The following is a 21,118-nucleotide window of genomic DNA, read 5'->3' on the forward strand; positions in this document are numbered from 1 at the left end:
GTACCAATAACACAGTAGCGTGAGCGCAAGCCCGAAATGTTGAAGGTTCAGAATACAAAAGAGGTCACGAAGCATGCTGAGGAAAGAGTGCATACGTCCGTGAATACGACCACATAGATTGCAAACTTATTGATACGCAAGCAAAACTAAAATTACATCAGCGTCTTGATCTGGGCTTTGGCCATGTGAATGGAGCGATTGCCCAAGTAGTAAAACCCAAAGCGCTAGTGGTACAACACATAAAATGTTTGACGAAAAACGTTACAGCGATGCGAGGATGACTGCCATATCTTCATCCTGCAGGGTTCCAGAACGTCCCCTAAAAAAGTCTCTGATCCGGAACAAGCCCTGGAATTTCTTCAGAGCCGGGCACGCATTGCCGCAACGAGCCTACCGCATCAGCAGCTGATCTCTTCGTCTGCACGGATCAAGGCAAATCAACAATGTCACTCTGCATGTTGAGCTATGAGTCCGATGGTTGGATGTGCTAACCTCACATCTTGCTAGTACAGCGTGCAAAGGGAAACCAAGTGGTAACCTTGAAGGCTTGGCTCCCTATTAGCGTGAAATGAGATATACCTTCCCAGTTTACGCACTGATCATTGTAATAAAGATAAAAGTCAGTATGGCATACATAACGTTTGTAAAATTTTCTTGAACACATCTAAATTGGTGATATCTCATCGTATTAGAGGAAATGTATCGTTGTAGTTTTATATGTTAGGGATAATAAGGACACATGGATCACCTTTATCGTAGACGAGATCAGCGGCTCTGGGGGGCAAGTCGCTCCTCAAGACCCCTTCTCTTACTTTGGCGTGTGTCTGGGCCTCGTGCTGGAACATGGAGACTATCTCCTGGAGCTCCAACTTTTTCACCTCAACCTGCTCATCGCTGATTGGTTTCTCCAGTCCGAAATAGATTATCCCGGCAATGATCAACAGGAACCCTACCAGGAACAGAAGGCCAGAGAACAATGCAAAAGCGTATGGAGTGTTTTCAGCCCCTGGTATCCCGTCGACGTTGATTCCAAAAAGCCCAGTGATGATAGACAAAATGAGACCACACCCTCCAAAAATGGTCAGGTTATGCGTAATGCGAAGGCTCCTATCCTGAGTATCACAATTCACAACAACAGAGTTCAGTACACATACTTGACAACGCCATTTATCGCACTTCAGTTATTCAGTGGCATGTAAGCACATACTAGGATTAATGTCAGACGGTTCGATTCAGAAATTCCAATCAGAACCTTAGAGGATGAGTTTGCCAAAGCATTTACCTGCAACCAGGCACGCACAGTGCTCTGCATCACATCCTGGATGGTGAACAACCGGCCACGCACAGCCTCTTGCTCTTCGATCATTTGCCTTGTATCTTTCCTTATAGCTTCAAGCAAGGATTTTGTGGTGCTGCCCCTCAGATACTTGAGCAGCTCAAATATTATCTCCTCTCTAGCATGCAGTGACCATTTAACTCTGATAACCTAGTTATTAAATCAATTCCACAGTTCAAGTTGATGCATGATATGTACCGTATTTTCTTTCCGATTTTTTTGTCTGAATATACACACACCTGAGTGGCTAATCTTCTAATGTCTTGGTTAAATATTATACAGAGCAGATTTAGGTCTTCTTGGTTTCGCCTGCAAATGCTCATAGTCCTAGCTAAGGAGGAGAGAAATTCAGAGCACTCGAAGGATATGAAACTATATAACTTACCTGTTTACAAACTTAAGTTCAATTTCATCGGCCACACCAAACACGTATTTGCGCCAGAGTCTGCGCCATATAAATACATATAATGGCCCAAACAAGAAAATTCCCAGCAATCATAACAAGAACACTGAGCAGCTTTGTGTACGAAAACATTTAGTTTCACCTGTCGTCCCATCGGGCAAGGCGGGAAGCCAAATGCGCTATAACTTCATTAATACATTTAGGAGCTGTACTTCCACAGGCAGAAAGAAGCTCCTACACACGGCAAGACCACATGACGGTCAAAAGAAAATTGGACGGAATAAAGATGGTTCCTGAATGGAACTGTGTACTGAAAATCTCTACCTGAACCTCAGTAATCCCAATAACATTAATGTTGGGCGCAGAGCCTTTCACATGAAGCGCTGTTATGAGAAAATTCTGAGCTTGCCATGCACGGAGCACAATAGGAATGTCGTCCTCGTCGTTGCCTGGATCCCCGACAGACTGACCCAACAGCTCGAAGAGCAAGCCTCCTGCAACTCTAACCGGGACCTGAAACTCTACGGATAGTTTGTAAGCCGCAATCCCCAGAAATGGACTATATACAGTGATGAGGAAAAACTGTTGACAAACCAATATTCAGGGCATTCTGGACAAGATCAAACCAACAAATGAGTTAACCAGTGAAGTAGCAAAGGCGTGAGTGACGTGACCTCGTAGAGCAGATGCTTCATCTTCTCGCTGATGAGCATGGTCTCGTCCCTGAGCGCGACGCAGATGGCCGGGTGCAGCCACCGGGCCTCGGCGAGCCACGCGTCCACCCCCGGGTGGCCCGCCGTGACGTGGCACCACCACGTAGGGCCCGCCGGCCTCTGCGGGCAGGGCGCCACGACGTCGGCCACCGTGATGCTGTCAGCGTCGCAGCAATGGCCGCCGGCGCCGTCCATGAGGCTCATCATCTGCCCCTGCCCCTGGCCGTCCCCCCACGCCGCCTGAGCGCCGCCCCCATCCACCGTCGTCTCCACCAGCTCCGCTATCCTCCGCCACCCGATCGGCGCCCAGTAGCTCTCCTTCTCCGCCGACGACGCCTTCCCATGACCGTGGCCGTGATGATGCTTGCACGCCGCGGGCCTCGCTTCGCTGCTGCCGCGGACGAACTCGAAGGCGCAAACGAGGCCTCCGTTCCAGAGGTCAGGCCGCGGGGAGCTGGCTTCCTTGCTCGCCGTCAGGCCGTGCCCGTGCGTGAGCTCTCGCCGGCCGTTGGCGCGGAAGATGCCGCCGCTCTCCATCATCGGTCTCGCGGGTCACGCCACGCACGCTTGAGAGCAAATTAAGGCCCGGCAGGGCAGGGGTAGCAGCGCGGGGCGCGCGGCGAGGGGATTTTTTGAAGATGCCGTGTGGGCTCGGCACGTGGTTCCGGGGACCGAGGAAGGCTGGGAAAATTGGCGCCACATGTCCGTGCTTTGCTTTGGGGGTGCGCGTGTCGGAGGAAGTGGAGGCGGCGAGCGTTGCGCTGACGTGACACGTGTGGCGTCAGCAGCACCGCCGCTGTTCCCAGCTTGTTCGGTGGCGACGACAGGAGATGGACATGGAGCGCGACTGTTCCCGTATCTCCGTGGGTCCCCCTCCCTGACCGTGCTGCCAGGGGCTGCAGCGTCAATAATTACTGTTGGTTTTGGTACGTTTAATTTTCAGTTAGAGATGAATCGAAAGATTTGATTTGTGTTTTTCATAATATTTTCTCAAATTTGCTAAAAAATAGATGTATCTATTCTTAAAAAATGTCTAGATAGTAAATAAATGTAATATTTTGACAAGAATTATGGAACGAAGAGAATAAGATTTAAGATTGATGATGAAAAATAAAATAAAATGAGATCTAGATACTATTTCAACGGATCTGATTCGTCAACTTAAGTTTAAACTTTTTCCTTGAAAGTCAGGCAAGTTACATATATCCACACCTTTATAGCTTTCGACATGACGTTTTTTAAAGTTCACACAAAATAGGCCAAAGTTTACCAAAAGAAATCTAAAATTCCTGCGAGTAATTTTGTTTGAAAGTCTTACGGTAATTTTTTGTAAGTTCACCAAAAAACTAAATTCTGAGGCCCTGCTAGGATTGGAAGGGTAGGCACCTCTTGATTGGGGGAAGGGAGGGGGGTGGGGGTGGGGGTGGTATCTTGTGCTCGTCAACTGAGTTCTCAATAGGATGATCATTTTAGAGTTCACAAAACCACAATTCTTGGAGATAGGGTTTCATCGGTCCACAGTTATCACTGATAATCTGACAGAACAACACTTCTTGATTGGCTGCTGCCGGGCACAGACAGGCGAGGGTCTCGGCAACGGGTGGCGGGGTGAAGTGGTTCTCCTGGTGGTGCGCATGGACGGAGGCGTGGACCGAATGGAGCTTGCGAGCGGTGATGTAGCTCGACGGGAGCTTTCTAGAGGGCTCGGAACCTGTAGTAGGTTGGGGGGGGGGGGGAATGTTCAGGGGGTCAGTGCAGTGCTCGAGGAGGAGCTAATTGAAGGAGGGAGGCTCGGGGTGGGTGCAATCAGCAGCAAGAGGAGGGGCAGCGGACCAGCTTCAGAGGCAGGAGTAGCTAGTTTCTTCTGTTCGAATGTTGAAGAAAGATACGACGAGTGGGCCTCTCACTGGTTGGGGAGGATAGAGAGAGTTAATGGGTCGGGTTTGATGCTGACGTGGCAAGTGAAATGTGTCCAACCTGTCAGAAATAACATCAAACGCCCTTTCTACCCGATTTGGGTTCTGTGAGACAGTCTGCCCCGAAAACTATGGTTTTGTGAGACTATTAGTGATAACTGTGGTCCGATAAAATCCTAGCCCAAGAAGTGTGGTTTTGTGAAATTTACTCTCATTTTTATGACATCTTTCTTTGAGATTTCACATGGAGTCATCAAGAGCTTGAGATTCCACATTAATCGGGACAAGTTCAGTTTACTGGAGAGAAAAACGACGGGGAGCCGTTGATTGTGCTGCAGCAAGATGACCTTTTATCTCCAGTAAACTGAAATTGTTCGGATTAATGTGTGACATTGCTATCCTACCTCCCACGTACTGTATTGACTAAAAAGCTTAGGACTCCTTCCGTCCAACAATAAGGGGCATATTAGGGTTCGGTTGACCAAGCCTTTGACCACAAATTACTTCATGAATATGTGACTAATATGATCAAAATCATAACCATAATAAAATATCCTTGAGTAGGAATATAGTAGATATTAATCTATGTCATATAATTATATATTAATAGAGTAATTAGTGGTCAAAGTAGCGGTCAAAGGAAAGCTAATACGGCCCCTATTGTTGGACGGAGGGAGTACTGTAGAAGTTATCACTGAATTTCACGTGATATGTCACCGAAGTGTCTTTAGCCCACGTTTTTTAGCATACTAGATCATGATGGCACACGTTGCCACACCCATCAGTTTCGACAACCAAATGATAAAAAGATATAAATATATATAAGAACGGAAAATGAAAGTTAATTAGATAATAGTGAAAAACATGAATTTTAATGGTTTCTGAAAATATATCGAACGCCACTTTCCTGATAAACTCGTAGAATCTGTAGCATCGAGCTGGTTATACTCGACGACCAAGAATGGTTTAAATGGTCGAACGGCTTAGGAGAGTGAATCTGTTAGAACTCCTACAGTGTCCAGCTATGTAAATTTAAATGTTTTTGAAGATATTTGTGCCATGTTTGCGATAAATTCATACCATCGTTCCATTAGGTAGGTTTTCGACTTGTAAAATAACTACATGAACGAAAACATAGGTATAATGTATTACTGTAGCCCAAAATATATCATATATTTCTTATATAGCAGAGTTATAGCTGAAAAAACATGATAGGTGTACCATGCATGCACAGGTTCTCATTTCCTTGATTCTATTAAAATCATAGGTCACAATAATATTACTGCCAAGTTCCAACAGATAGCTTGAACACGATTCATAATGCAATTGGCAACCCAATACAGCAATGAAAATTTCAAATGTAGAAACGGTAAACCAGGAACATAGATTCCAGTGCACTAATTATGTAAACTTATTATTGGAGTTGACAACTGGAAGGAGGGCTTGGATGTCGGTGGAGGCGTCATCGAAGGTCCAGAGCCAGCCAACAAAGCATTTGTTGCACAGCCTTTGTCCACCGCACCTGGCCATCCAATGAGCGCGCCGAGTCACAACTACAAGCATGAGGCCTAGACAAACGCCTGGAGATCATTAGCAGCAAATTATCTAGCTCTAGACCTTTAGAACCGCTAGTCTTGCCCTGGAGAACATATATCAGAATCGTCACATCAGTGGAGAATAATGTGCATATGTTTTGCAAAGTGCATTTTCCATGGGCCTAATCTCAGAAAAATAATATGATGAGGAAAATTATAACTTGCAGATGTATGTGTTCTATGTAAAGTGTAAACTATGAAGATCCGAAGGAAAATAACATATATAGCAGCAGCACATCATGATGTTTGATGCATCTATCATCATGCAAATCGCCCACGTAAAATAACACCAAATATCAAAGCTCTGAACCACCCACAAATCTGCAGTGAGGAAATTATGAAAATAAGATTAAGCACTTCATAGCATTGAAACAAACCAATGAACACATAATTTTTTCTAACAGTACATAATAGCAAAGATCCAATGTAAAAACGCATTTCCTGTTTCAATCTGTTGGAATCTGTCGTGCTAAGTGCTAACTGTGCATGTGTAACTATCAGAAAACGGTAGTAGGTCATGGTGTTGAACATGATTAATGTATGTAATCAGCATCGTGCTAGAACAATGTACTCTTAATAGAAAATTGCATTCTGATAATGAGCATGAACCAAGTTCAGAACTGTGGCCACTGAGTAGTAAGCCGCCAATGAACTGTGGCACGAGTACATCATTGGATAAGATTCATAAATGACAACAATCAGATAAGATGCTTACATTACTAAAATACCTAATATACTCAGGAGTGCCCAACTCAACTATGCTGCTTTACTAAATTAGCAATAGTGCCCAGACAGGAGGACAAAAAGTGCAATCCAGCGACAAACCTATACTCATCCGCAGCTTGAGGTAAATCTCATCAGTTTGGCTTCTCGTGGATCCGCTGGACGCCCCGTGATAGCTGCATCTATTGCCAGAGCGCACCTGCACATGTCAATACGACCAGAAAGGGACACTAAAGTCAGCACACCGACCGACGTCTCCATTGAAAATCTGGCTAATCAAGGGGAAATCTCACTCACTTGCAGGTGCCGGATGTGATTTGTTGTCAATCTGCAGGATTATGGTCTTGGTGCTAAGGTCCTGTTTGTTTGAGCTTCAGCTTCAGCTTTTGGTGCTTCTAGCAATCTCAAAAGCACTTCTCTCCCATTTACACATGAAGCTGAGAAGGCCCTGTTTGTTTGGGCTTCAGCTTCAGCTTTTGGTGCTTCTAGCAATCTCAAAAGCACTTGTCCCATTTACACATGAAGCTGAGAAGCACCTTCGGACGTGCTTCTCAGCTAGAAGCACCAAAAGCACATCCGGAGGTGCTTCTCAGCTTCATGTGTAAAAAGACGAAGTGCTTTTAAGATTGCTAAAAGCACCAAAAGCTGAAGCCGAAACCCAAACAAACAGGGCCTAACGGCCGGATCGGTCGACAACTATGGGCACCCGCATTGCCCCATTCTCCACCATCGTCTGCACCACACCAACCACCAGGTCCACCACATACACAAACGAATGCCCAAAGCAGAAGACATTGAGCTAAACCCGAAGCACTCAGCAGCAAGGGGTGGCCGATGAGGCTGTTCAGCATGCGGAGCTAGCCCCTTTAAAATATCAAAGATTATACAGGAACCAATAAACCACAACTTTCCAAGTCTACTTGATCTTAGACAGCTAATGAGGACATGAGATCTTAGTACCATAGTTCACTGGGTACAAATCTATGGACTGAGACCATCCACGAAGGAGCGAGACTGTCCAGACCTGCACAATCCATTTCCACAGAAAGCTGCCCGCACCCCCGCGAACCATGGCGCCACCCGCATTGCCAGAAAAATTATATGGATTTAAATTTTATTTACACATGAAAACCCTTCATTAAAGCTATCTTTGATTCAGATTGTTTAGGGAATTATATTCAAATTGCTAAATAAAGAATTCTGTGAAATTGTAAAAATACCACAACCTAGTCATCTAAATCAAACACCAATCACTAATCTATAAACTCTATAAAGTTGAAACCCACTAAGTACAGTTAATTTAGCAAGCTGCACATGCAGCCTATCCACGTCATCTGCCACGTCATCACTTATGCCACCGCATTGTTCCTGCACGCACACGCTCCGTTTCCGCGTAGCATCCCACAGCAGCGCCCGTCATCTCCAATATGGGCTCGGCTTCACCTGGGCCTTCGCGGCCCACCACAAAGGGGAAAAAACAGTCCCCACCGATGTGGCTGTGTCCTGTAATTGCCTGCGCGATGCGCCTCTTCGCTACGGCCATGCCCGGCTGCCCGCCGCGGCACCGTCTGCTCTCCCAACCCGAAATTACTTCGCATGCTCCCAACCTGCCCGTCGCCTGCCCTTCCAAGCCATTACCTCTTCCACGTTGAAATCCACCATCTCCACCACCAATGCACATGAAACCGAAGAAGGCAACTCAACATCCTCATCACCACCCAATGAAATTGATGAAGGCTCTGAGCAGCCTTTAAATATTTGGCGTGATTAGCATTGTCCTCCAACACAGCGACACCAATTCTATGAGATTCCCAGCTGTGTTGAGTCCATGGACACCCTAGATATTCAGTTAAGCCTTTTGATTGAACTTTCCACGTCTCATTTTCTGCTCTCGCTGACCATTGATACTTTGATGCAGGCTAATCATCCAACTTGATGAAGCTCGGTGCTCCACGCATAGCGGTCCTAGAATGTGATCACCTGATTTGACGAAGCTTTCGATTCTCCACGCAAAATTGTCCTAGGCTACGGCTTGCTCAAGTTGCTGCATATATGGTTCTTCCTGCTCCCATCGGTATGTAGCTGTATTTGACAGAACAGACTAAAGCGTCCAGCTTTAAGGTGAATTTATTATTTTCATCAGATGAACTCGCATGCATCCAAATGTGAATTTCATTATTTTTTTCGGCTGAAATATACAACGTACCCTTAGTTTGTTCTTCTATATATTGTATAGCACATACGTTTGTTTCATGCAATGTGCAGGATATAATGGAATTGTCCATTACCCAAAACAAGAGCTATCCTGAACCCAAAATGGGTCGATTTGTAATGCATACATATCCGATATACATGAACTCATCTTTGCTCCAGTTTCGTTTGAAAACTTGCTGCAGATCTTGACCTGTATTACCTTTGCATTTGGGTTTTACATGTATTTATTTCCGTTGCACGTAGAAACAGTTTATACCATTTCCCTCTAATTGTGGTTATCATGTTTTATCTTAACTATAGCGTTTTGTTTCATCATTATTTTTTTGACTATCGACCCAAATTGCGTATCACGAGTGCCGCGGCAACGCGCGCGGGGCATCATCTAGTTTAACAGAGCTCAAGAACCGAATGCCATGGTTTACACAAAACATTGTACACGATTTTCCACAGTAGAATGACAAACTTATGCCGTTCACTATCCAAGATGAGGCCAAATACCATTTCAGTAACAGAGATGTTTGTAGGTAAAATAGAAAACCTGAATCTGGACGAGCAGTCCATCGCCTGGAGACCATGCGGGCAGAGGGAATGGTGTGGCTTCGCTGTGCTGCAGTGAATGCCTCCGTTGCTTTGGAGGTCGACTCCACGCCTAGAAGAGCCGCCCCATCTGCTCCCTGAATAGCCTTGGTCGTCTCCTCTCTTCTCCTCCTCACAGTGTCCTCTGTTGCCGGTGACAACTTTATCTGACTTCCACGAAGACGACAAGAAGGTTGTAGGTACGGGGAGGGGGAAGCAGAAACACCATGGGAGAGCCACGGCCGTTGCTGCGTCTAGAGGAGGAAAAGCAAGCTGATAGAGTATCGCGAGCGAGGCGCAATGAGGGAAGAGAGAGAAGGGATGTGAGGATTGGAGCCTCGGAGGAGAGGGGAGAGGCCTGGGGCGTACGGTCGCCGGGGCAGCGGGACATGAGGAACGGCGGCGGTGCCTGCGCACCTAGGGTTCGCCCTCGTCCATTGGAGGGAAATTTGGGGGAAAGGGATCGGGAGGGGCAAACAGTTTCTTTCTTTTTTTCAGCCGATGCAGTGTAACGGGTGTACGGGCCGCAAAATTGGCCCAATCAACCGTAGAACGGGGATTTTTCTCTGGGAATAGCGGCCCGTTAGGACATGCGGCCCAGGCGAGCGTGATCGCAGGATTAGACGGGCCGCAAAACTGGCCCAATCAACCGTGGAACGGGGATTTTTCTCTGGGAATAGCGGCCCGTTAGGACAGGTGGCCCAGGCGGGCGTGATCGCAGGATTAGACGATCAGGAACCATTTGTACCTAGAATCGGACGGCCAAAATCGTTGATGGCCTGAGAGGTCTTCTAGGATGCCCAGTTTTACTGTCCTAAATGTCTTTAGCCCACCTCCACAGAGGAAAAGGGCCGTTCAGACATGGGCTTTGTTGGCCCAAAATACATAAGAAGCCTAGGATGGAGATCTCAGAATGGAGCACGCCGAGCGGCTCCTTGGAAAAAAAAAGAAAAAAAAGAAAAAACACGTCGAACGACAGTGGGGGGGGGGGTGCGAGAATTGGTCGTATCGATCGTTGCACACGGTCGTCCGCCCACTAGACGTGCCCAAGAAATGGTTGAAACTTACAAATAAGTTCACGTGTGTTGAGGAGGCCAAGCATCTGTCAGCCAGAGGCCCTGGTCCCAGTAGGTCTGGCACGCTGTCGCGGAAAAATTTGGTCTTTTATGCGATCTCGTCACATGAAATTGCAGGGAGGCCCTTCACTTGTCTGTCCCCAGAAAGCTACATATATCTGCTGATTGGTACCGTTCAACAGTTTATACTGTGTCATCCATCCGTTCCCCCCGGCTTCACGAATGTACAGTTTACGACGCGCCGTACGTGGTCATTTTCTCTGTTGAAAAATAAAATAAAAACGAGACGCTCTTTGTGCTCACAAGAAGAGAAATAGCAGGTAGCTTCGACCACTTACGATCCTTTTAGTTTTCTTCGACCTCAAGGAAGGGCGATATACGTACAGATCATCGAGACATCTCCAAAGCCGTCGCTATGATCTTTACACGGGTGCGCACACCCTTTGCTTTAATTTACTACTCGGAGTTGCTTTTGTTCACTCATAATGGAGTCGTAAAGCAGCGGAGGAGGATAATGGGGGCACTGGGTAGTCAAGGAAGGGACCCCCCCCCAGCCTATGAAGATTTCTTGGAACAGTTGATCAAACAAAGGTGATCACAATCACTATTTACACGTTCAATTTTCAGACCCAAAAAAAAAACTGGTGCTTTAGACTCAGATTAGCTCGTCTCTTGCCACCAATTTTTTGTTTTTTTCCATGACATTTTCACCCCTTTTTTTTGTGTAACCATGGTGATGAAGATACAGGCCAACAATAACCACCTAACAACCTCGCCAGAGAAAAAATATATCAAAGTAAATAAATGAGTACGGTACTAAATTGCAGTGCTGCTCCAGGCACGGACAGCCGAAAAGAATCAGCAAGTGTGCAGGGCCAGGAAGAGAGCACTTCACCAACCAAGAGACACCTCCTTTGCCTCAAGACACCCAGCCCGCCCCAAGTTGTTGGCTGGCCGCAACCACAACGATCTTGGGAGCACTCGTGGTCACGGGGGCGAATGATCGATTCCGTGGGCGGCGGTGGTGGCGAGGTTTCGGAGGAGGGGTTTGCGGCTCTGGCTCTCGCCTCTATTGCACATTCTTGGCCCGCTTGGTGATGGCCAGGTGAGCACGATGGATAAGATAATAAGTTCTGTAGTTCGACGCTGTGTCTGTGTGGTTTATCTGCATACTGGTGGTGCTTCTGAGAGACTGAGAGTGCCGGATAGTTGTTTGTGTTTTTGCCTTCTAGTTGTTCGTGTGTGGTTTGGTTGGCTCAGATCGACCAGATGCGTCATGCTCATGTGTACTCCCATGGAAGGCATGTAAGCTGTTTGTGTTAATGCCCGGGAGGTAACCTGTGCTAATGCATTCCTTCCAGGCGTTTAGAATTTCTTGCTTCTCTCGGACGAATGTAGCTCATAGCTGAATCCAAACTGCTGGTCTTCATCGTGCCGTATGAACTGGAAGCATGCTTTAATTTGTCCCCATCTCTCTGCTTCTAGTCTGTGCTCTAGTAGTAAGGCCAGCAGAACATGGATACTCTGTTATATCGTGATCATGATATATATAATTATGTGTACTATGCTTGCTATTAGTGTTCTTTGTAATGATCTATCATCTAAATTTGTGGGAACATTATGTACTCAAGCTTGCCGCATCACATGAGTATGCTATGCTTGAGGTTTGGAGGTAATGTAGGTTGGACTCAGAGACCAATTATTTTGCTTTCCAATGAATCAGTCAGTCGACTTGGACTTATTGAATCTGTCAATAATTTTGTATTGTTCTTGTAAATTTGAATAGATTTTCCAGGATGCTGGTCTGGTCTATAAGCTGCACATGACTGTTTGGTTTTCAGTCAGGTAAACTAGTGTTTAATTATTGTTTTAACTTTACAAGCCAAGAAGGTAGAAATTCCTACATGTTCACGTGCTATTTTGTTTACATGTTGATGGACGGGTTGTGTTAGTACTGTATTGAAATTTTATGAAGAGTGCTATTGGCATTTGTTGATTTTCTAGCAACTGGGAGTGATTCTTGTTTTGCTTCATTGGGATAACCGCTTTCTTTTTGTGTGCAAGGATTTATTTTAAGCGCAGCTACCCATTTTCTCCCCTCTTTTGGTAACATGATTGCTGTTTTTGTGCTCTTACCATGTTGTTCTTTTTTCTCTTGATTTCTGTATGCCTAGTCCGGCTACTTCACCGCAGTTCTAGTATTTCTGAAGATGTGCAGCTAGGATGAGGTAATGCTGAAGTGTGTTTTGGTTCTTTCAGGTAAATTAAGATGTCAACCAGTGAAAACTTGCGCACAGAGTTATTGTCCAGGACTCCGCCTTTTGGTTTGAGACTATGGGTTGTGCTTGGCATAAGCATTTGGGCTGCAATTCTGTTTGTCTTAGGCTGCATATGCTTCCTGTTGATATACTGGAGGAAACGAGGGAATCATGGTGACATTGCTGAGCCTGAAATCCCGGATGTAACCAAAGAAATTGCAGTTGATGAAGTGGGCAGCCGAGCTTTTGTAGAGAACATCTGTGTTCAAGAAAGTCACATCTTTCCGGTGAAGGAGAGATGTACTGAGAAAGATTCAGGGAAAAAGTTCACTCACTCTATTACGAGCAAATCAAGTGGTGACTGTAATTTGATTGAGTGCAGCTCAGTACACCAATATGATAGGACTCAGGGGTTTTATTCTGGTGATGAAGGCAGCTCAGCGTATGATAAGAGGGAGTACTCCAAGTGTGCCAGCATGTCTCCCCGGTCTGGTCTCCCAGAGTTATCTCATATGGGTTTGGGTCATTGGTTTACTCTCAGAGATTTGGAGCATGCAACAAATGGGTTCTCTAATGAGTATATCATTGGAGAGGGCGGATATGGTGTTGTTTACCATGGCCATCTTACAAATGGAACTGATGTTGCAATAAAGAAACTTTTTAATAACATGTAAGAGACCTTAAAGTTGGCTCTTCCTAAAAAGGATAAATCAGAGAATGATATGCTATGGCCTATGTGTAATATACTTTTGACTTCCAGAATTTGGTATGCTTTTCAGGGGCCAGGCAGAAAAAGAGTTCAGGGTGGAAGTTGAAGCCATTGGTCATGTTAGGCATAAGAATCTTGTCCGACTTCTTGGCTACTGCATCGAGGGAAGCCACAGGTAAAATTTTGTTTTATCTCTGTTCAGCTTTTTTTCCCTCTTCCAACATCAGCATTCATGGAACTGCAGTACATATATTTTGTCCTGCACAGATGGTTACATCATCATTTATTTTCCAGGATACCCTTCTGTTGCCATTACAGCTCTTTGAATTGATTTTGGAAGTTCTGGTTGAAAAATTAATGGCAAGTTACAACCCAGTCAGATTATCGTAGAGCTGTAGATATAAGTAACTCCTGATGGGTTGACAAGCTTTATCATTTGTAACATGCTCGAATTACCAAAATCTCCAGTCGATCTTAGCCAGACTTTGTGATCTTAAATCTACAGAGATAATATGTAAAAAGAATCTAGTGAGATCTTTTTATTATATAATCTGATAGTGCCATTAGCCCCACAAATATGTAGGGTTTAAATGATTAAAAATAATTTAGACATTTAAGGTTACTTAATACCCAAGACATATAGCACTTTCTTACAGCTAGTTCTTGTGAGATATGCAAAACAGTGTCCATTGCAAAGATTATAAACGTTTTCAGTAGTTTTCTGACTATTAAGTTGTGCAGTTGTCAAATGTTGAACATGAGCATCAAGGCATCATTCAGAATCATTACGCTTTAGTAACTAATAAGAGATGTATGAAAAACAATCAATCCTTTTATATGCAGTAGAGATGTCAATGCTGTTTCATGGAACATTGCTATAATATTATCTTTAGCGGGCTGCACAGATAAACTGTCTGAAGTTTATATATATATGCTTGTTTTAGACGTTCTGAATCACTTCTTGCAAACCTAAAATTTTAAGTTGAGTCTAGGTGATAAGGGACTGTTTCATCCACACTCAACCTTAGATGGGAAATATTTGTTCAGAATAGTTGGCTACCCATGCCCAGTCTGTATTTTGTTATGACTGTTTTTTTTTTCGAGAGGAATATTTTGTTATGACTGTTGGAATGTGTATTGCTGTATTGGAAATTGCTTCTTATCTCCATAAGTTTAAGTCTGTTATCTTACACAAATATAGTGTGTGAAAAGAGTAATGCATATAAACACAAAATCTATTTACCTGAATCAACATATGTATTTTTGTGTACCAATTACGATTACGGAATTTACACCACATTTAAGCCATTCAAATTGCAGGATGCTTGTCTACGAATATATCAGCAATGGTAATTTAGAACAGTGGCTGCATGGAACGATGCGTCAACAAGGTGTTCTTACTTGGGAAGCCCGCATAAAAATTACCCTTGGCATTGCTAAAGCGTAAGAAACTAATGTCCCATTCATGAATTTGATTCTCTTTTCTATATTATATTATTATACCAAGTATGAACATACAGATATTTCTTCTGCACAGACTGGCTTATTTGCACGAAGGGATAGAGCCAAAAGTTATTCACCGTGATATCAAATCAAGTAATATCCTTGTCGATGAAGAATTCAATGGCAAACTTTCTGATTTTGGATTATCTAAGCTCTTGGGTGAAGGGAAGAGCCATATTACTACTCGAGTTATGGGAACTTTTGGGTAAGCTATTGTGATCGCCCTGAGTTAAATTCTCCATGAGGAGTTGACATGGTAACAATAGATTATCCGTTGCTCCCATTATTTTCAGCTATGTAGCCCCTGAATATGTAAATACTGGGCTGCTAAATGAGAAGAGCGATGTGTACAGTTTTGGGGTACTGCTCTTGGAAGCGGTGACTGGAAGGGATCCAGTTAACTATGGCCGGCCTGCTAATGAGGTGAGCATGCACGGGACCCTGTATGTACCATGCATACCTAGTGCTCATTCATTTCTTTCTCTTTCGAGGTTTCCTCTTTTAAATAGGGAAGGTAGCTTGATTCTACAGTTATCTTTTTGTCAACGGCATGCAATTTATGGTCGTAAAAAATTTACTCTGAGCTTTCATGTCTATATGTGAACAGTAAATATGCTGACATGGATACCCTGCAGGTGCATATGGTGGAGTGGCTTAAACTGATGGTTGGCAGCAGGAGAGCCGAGGAGGTTGTCGATCCTGATATTGAGGTTAAGCCAACTAAACAGGCTCTCAAGCGTGCCCTCCTAGTTGCACTCAAGTGTGTCGACCCCATTGCTGACAGGAGACCTACAATGGGTCAGTCCGTCCGCATGCTTGAAGCAGAGGATGTGCCATCACGAGAGGTTTGTACCTTCCGTGCTTTCTTAAGATCAAATGTCAAGTATGAACGTACAGATATTTCTGGTGCAGCCTGAACTCTGAACTTTGTTATCTCACTGAAGGATCGGAGGAGGAGCCGACCGGTGCAGGTCGGTGGTGGGGAAGTCTGATATGAGGCTCTGGTCCAAATCAAGCTCAAGTGTGTTTGAAATTATTTGCAATAGGGAAGGTTCATCTGTGATAAAGCTTTTTCACTTGGAGAAATAGTAATTCAATCAAGCTTCTATTTAAGCTAGTAATGTATGGTAGACTACTAGATATGGTGGTCATCGACATTCCACAAGGCGGTACTTCTCCCAGCCACGACTTCAAATTTCTGACAGCAGCGACTGAAGAGAAGGGAATGGTTTATATTTCAGACTTCAGCACGGCATATGATTTTTTCTGAGTAGACGGCTACTAGGCTGGTAGTGCTGGGTTATGATGACTTGTTTTCCATCACATCTTATTTATCTATTATTTGAACCGAGTTGATCAACGCACTTGCTGTACATACATTAAACAAATTAAGTGCGTAGGCTTTGTATGATTGCATAGTGTTTATGCACACTGCTCGCTGTATCTGTAATGTAAGACTGGAAGCTAAACACAATTAAGTGCATAATCTTTGTACGGTTGCATAGTCTATCCCTAGAAACTGGTCGAGTATGCCATAGATGCCAGGCAGTTGAAAGTTGAAACTACAATAAAGTACAGTTGTACTAAATCAGCGAGTACCACATCCACATATCATGGGTCGGAGCGAGTACCACATATGAAATGGAGGAATTTCATAGCCGTTTATACCTAGGGCCTAGGTGTTAATGTATTTGCAGTCGAATAATTCAGAAAGATCATACTAGAGATAGCCCTGCTGAAACTTCAACTCACAAGCTAAATCGTAAAATTAGCTATAGATAGAACATGCTTCGAAAGCTTACATACTTCAAGGGAAATGGTATGAATGATATGAAACAAATTTTACCAATTCAGCTACTTCCAGCTTCCCAAAAGCAACCATCCACATAAGACATAAAGACTTAACAAACACACATTGTGTGATATAATATCACTGAAAACATGGCCCAGCTTGCTAGAACAACCACATGAAATCCAGTCACATAGGACATGATTAGCTGCTGACAAGTATGACGACAGAATGTCTAGGTAGCAGCTAGACAAGGCTCGGTGCTACTAATTAACCACACTTACAGAGATTCTTCATAGTACATGAGGTCAAAAGGGTCAGCAAACGAAAAATCAGATGCCACTGGGTTGTGAAGTGTAGACCCCCCATCAGTGAGTGGGCTCTTGAAGAGTTGAAGTTTGCAAGCTTTACTGTTCCATTTTGCACTGGTCAGAGGCTTCAGTTTGGCATTCACATCATCCCCTGAAGAGAAATATTTACTGGCCACCACAACCACCATCTTTTCCAGCACCCGAGCTCTCTCAGCAATGAACTTGAGGAAAGCGACCTCGCTTCTTGACCCTCGGAATTCATAGAAAAACACCTTCATGGTCAAGACACATGTAAGGCCACTATCATGCCAGAACTTGAGATTGACCTTGCCAGTGGGCTTCTCATGTTTATCGGACTGCAGAGTAAACCAGCGCATTATATCTTTATCTTTGTACTGCTATAAAAAAGGCAATTCGTGGCGGCGGTCCGTCACTCTCTTCTATGATAAAAACCCCCTCACCATTTTTTAATGTAAACAATAAATCTATTGCAATAGGCTGAGGTGATAATGATGTTTGCCACCAAAGTTGAATAAAACTATCAACAAATGCCATTAATATATAATGATGATTTTTAGTCTAATTTAGCTATAATGACTAATTTGTTTTATCTGTAGCAACGCACTGTTGTCACTAGTATGTATTTAATCCGATTCACATTTTCTGATAATGATGGATATAAAGGTACTGGTGATGCAATATGAGAAGCGTAGTGGAATTAACCAAATTTACCAGGACATGGAGCGTGTGCAGGTTGTGAAAACATCTGAGGAAGCCAGGCACCTTCTTGATAACATTGCGAACTCCGAATTGGACCTCTATGGCCAAGATCTGGACACTGGGGACAATGTTCACCTTGTTACCAGCCTGCAATCCAACAAAGAGGAACTAATTGAGATAACAACATACATTATTAATTGACAGAGGTACACATGTATGCAGATTAGGATCTAGTGAGCTGCGCACCACAATGACGGTGTTGCTAATCTCCATCTCCTGCTCTCCTGGCTGAAGGTATCCCAGCACCCGCAGGTTCGGTGCATGACCAATCTTGATCCTGGAGGATCGGCTCCTGAGCGTAGCCGGGGCGCCAAAAGTCGTCCACTGAAAGAGCCTCTCCAGGCGAGGAGCATCCACCACATCGATGTCCTCCAAGTAGGTATGCCCCAGCTGAACGCACCGCAGGCTGTGGCTGAGGAGGCGAAGACGCACTCCAGTCTGGCTTCCCACGATGGTGAGGAACTCCAAGACGGGGCTTCTTTCCAGCATGAAGGCGAGGTCACGGTCCTCCATGGCAGTGAGGCAGAGGCCGAGCTCCCGGAGGTTGAGGAAGGTAGCGGCGCGCGGGACGGCGGCAGTGTCCGGGAACCTCCAGACGCCAATGTAGAGGCGGGTCAGCGGGTGAGAGAGGCGCAGCTGAAGAGCGTGGCAGGGAGGCGCAGGTCAAGGGGATACGGACGGTTGACAAAGGTGAGGTCTTGGACGCCCTTGGCGGCGAGGAGGACGAGCCAGCGCTCCAGCTCGATCCGGTGCTCGTCCATGTTGCTGCAGGTGAGGTGGACGCAGCGGAAGGGCCCGGGGTGCGCGGCGAGGATGCGGGTTACCGCGGAGGTGACGGCGCGTGGGGAGGGGGCGCCGATGACGAGCGGCCCGGCCGCGCCGCCGTCAGGAAGGAGGTGGCTGTCGCCTGTCGACGAGGGTGAGGGGCACGGAGCGCCAGAGAGGGCGCCAGCGCGAGGCGAGAGCGGCGGTGCGCGCGGCGTCCTTTGCGGGGAGGCGGGAGACGATGTCTCGGAGGAGCGCGTCGGGGAGTCGGCTGATGCGGTCGACGCCGTCGGGCATCCACGACGCGCCGTGGAGCGAGAGAGGACCGGAGTTGGAGACGGGCGGGTCCGGGAGGTAGTGGTGGACCATGTAGAGGAGCATGTTGAGGCTGGTCTCCAGTGCCTCGGGATCCTTTCTGTCATGGTACAAGTGTGCCTGGCTCATCCTGGTGCCGACGATCACTTGCGGATCCATGGCTGCCGGGGAGGAATGGGGGCGACGGCAAGGGTTTTGGTTTTGGTTATAGTGTCGACTGTGGAAGTGTGGAGCGGAGTACTACCGACCAAGTGGTGGGGATGGAGAGAATAGTGTTGTTTAACAAATAACTAGTGTTTTTAATATCCGGCACAACTTAAAGACACACTCGTGCCATGCTCGATCATGCGCGCTTGTGAGTCGTTAGAGCTTGGATGCGGGAGTTCATGATTGGGGAAAGAAGCCAGTGCCTCATTATAATTATAGCAAAATAACGTAAGCCACCACATTCGTCCACATAAGATAAATAAGGCTTTTGCTAATTCTCAGGCGACCTTCTCAACCGTCGGATGAGCTTCAAGATCCGTGCTGTGTGCATGTCTTTTCTTTCCTCAATTTCTGTCCGTGCAAGCGTGTACAGGCCCTTGGGGCTGTGTGTAGGTTTGCTTTAGCAAGCTGACCGCATGTTGTTTCTTTTTCCCTATTTTTAATAAAGCCTGGAGTGTTGCTAGCCGTATGTGCAGCTTCCTTCTTCGTTTAATCAAGTTTCTTTTTATCATGTGTAGGTTTGTGTGTTTATCTGTTTTTTTAGATTTTGCTAAGTATAGATTGTTTGGGAAATAATTAGTGAGATGCCGATTTGAGTTTTTTTAGGCCACTTGCACAAGACTTCTTTTCATGTGCAATTTTGTTTTTTGGGTCGGTTTCTCATACCTCATATTTATGTGTAATTGAGATCGTTTAGCTAGTTGCACATCGTCTCTCTTGATGTGCAACTAAGATTTTTAGAGGATGAATTGCACATAAAGACAATTGATGTGCAATTTATTGCCAAGTGTAAGCTGTTGAAAATGAATTAGTGATACGCCGATTTAACATTTTTATGCCAGTTGCACAAGACTCATTTTTGTGCTGATTTTTTTGGATCAGATACTCATGTCTCTTTTTTATGTGCAACTTAGTTTTTTTTTGTTGGTTGCACATCATCTCCCTTGATGTGCGATTTAATTTATTTTTTTGTGGATGAATTGCACATAAAAACAATTGATGTGCAATTCAATTTTTTTGTGTGATTTGCACACCGCCTCTCTGCGTGTGCAATTTAATATTCTGAGAGTGGGTTGCACATTAAGTGACGTGCAAATGAGTTTTTTTTTGTGATACCAACCCAAGATGTTTAAAATATATAATACATGGTAGTGCAATTGTCTAAAAAAAAGAGGCATCAATTTAATACATCCATCGACTGAGAAATAAGGAATTGGCTATAGGCAGGCCCGATAAATAATCTCCATCTCAATTATTGTGGGTCTGGATTATAATGGTTGAGATCTAAAATACAAAAAATAATAAATAAGGTATTCAGATAGAAGTACACAAATATAACCGTGTACTTGTTACTGAAGGAAGAGGAACCAATACAAAGTTTAAAAGGGATAGAATCAAATTTCACTTCGATTGAACTGTGACAAAAATCAATAGCGAATCTAGCTGCGCAAATATCTAGATAGTTAACGAGTATTTTAGATATCATCTATAAAAATTATATTTGGTAAAACTTACGAGGATTGAATCTTTCGAGAATGAGGATGGTCAAGATATAGGAGTACTTTGGACTTGAGAATATGTCCACTAAATTTTGATTTAGTCAATATATCTTAGGTACATATATTACAAACATAAGCTGTAGTGTAGTTCTGCATCTTATATTTTATGTTTTTGGATCTGCTATGGTTGTCCAAAGATTATGAGTTATAAGTCGATAAAGGTAGGTATCATAAGACCTAGATTTGCACAAAATAATTATATATATGACATAAAATTGGCATAAATTTTGACCAACGCTTACTCAATAAATATATAATTATATACTCCCTCCGTTCCATATAATTACATGTATCTAGATTTGCACAAATATTGTGACGATCAAGTTGAAGGTGGTCCTGTTCGGTCAAGACAACGATAAGGCATGGTCAA

General features: G+C 44.6%; 3 protein-coding genes and 1 long non-coding RNA gene across 6 annotated transcripts; 1 reads left to right on the forward strand and 3 right to left on the reverse strand.

The window, feature by feature from the left end:
• Positions 1–114: 114 nt before the first annotated feature.
• On the reverse strand, positions 115–2,989 carry LOC100827368. Its single transcript, XM_010233685.2, has 9 exons — positions 2,414–2,989; positions 2,064–2,252; positions 1,882–1,973; positions 1,722–1,781; positions 1,576–1,645; positions 1,283–1,486; positions 749–1,112; positions 539–595; positions 115–418 (listed from the first exon to the last, which is right to left on the reverse strand). The coding sequence occupies exons 1-9, from the start codon at positions 2,987–2,989 to the stop codon at positions 399–401; spliced, it is 1,632 nt and encodes a 543-aa protein (XP_010231987.2). The 3' UTR covers positions 115–398.
• Positions 2,990–5,563: 2,574 nt separating this feature from the next.
• On the reverse strand, positions 5,564–7,048 carry LOC112270864. The gene is made up of 2 exons (XR_002963393.1): positions 6,984–7,048; positions 5,564–6,885 (listed from the first exon to the last, which is right to left on the reverse strand). It is a non-coding gene; the product is annotated as an uncharacterized LOC112270864 (long non-coding RNA).
• A 4,338-nt stretch (positions 7,049–11,386) lies between these two features.
• On the forward strand, positions 11,387–16,526 carry LOC100827668 (probable receptor-like protein kinase At2g42960). Of its 3 annotated transcripts, none has more exons than XM_024459305.1 (9): positions 11,387–11,657; positions 12,339–12,397; positions 12,812–13,480; positions 13,590–13,694; positions 14,825–14,962; positions 15,057–15,227; positions 15,316–15,445; positions 15,658–15,867; positions 15,967–16,526. In XM_024459305.1, the coding sequence occupies exons 3-9, from the start codon at positions 12,822–12,824 to the stop codon at positions 16,012–16,014; spliced, it is 1,461 nt and encodes a 486-aa protein (XP_024315073.1). In that variant the 5' UTR covers positions 11,387–11,657; positions 12,339–12,397; positions 12,812–12,821; the 3' UTR covers positions 16,015–16,526. The 3 variants fall into 3 exon arrangements, with proteins under 3 accessions (XP_024315073.1, XP_024315074.1, XP_014754439.1); XM_014898953.2 differs by having other exon boundaries at positions 11,388–11,657; positions 14,840–14,962; XM_024459306.1 differs by lacking the exon at positions 12,339–12,397.
• A 252-nt stretch (positions 16,527–16,778) lies between these two features.
• LOC100827978 lies at positions 16,779–18,760 on the reverse strand. The gene is made up of 3 exons (XM_024459307.1): positions 18,089–18,760; positions 17,855–17,989; positions 16,779–17,478 (listed from the first exon to the last, which is right to left on the reverse strand). Exons 1-3 carry the CDS (start codon positions 18,413–18,415, stop codon positions 17,092–17,094), a joined length of 849 nt encoding a protein of 282 aa, XP_024315075.1. The 5' UTR covers positions 18,416–18,760; the 3' UTR covers positions 16,779–17,091.
• Positions 18,761–21,118: the final 2,358 nt, after the last annotated feature.

This window comes from Brachypodium distachyon, chromosome 2, assembly GCF_000005505.3.
Source record: "Brachypodium distachyon strain Bd21 chromosome 2, Brachypodium_distachyon_v3.0, whole genome shotgun sequence".
Classification (NCBI taxonomy): Eukaryota; Viridiplantae; Streptophyta; class Magnoliopsida; order Poales; family Poaceae; genus Brachypodium; species Brachypodium distachyon.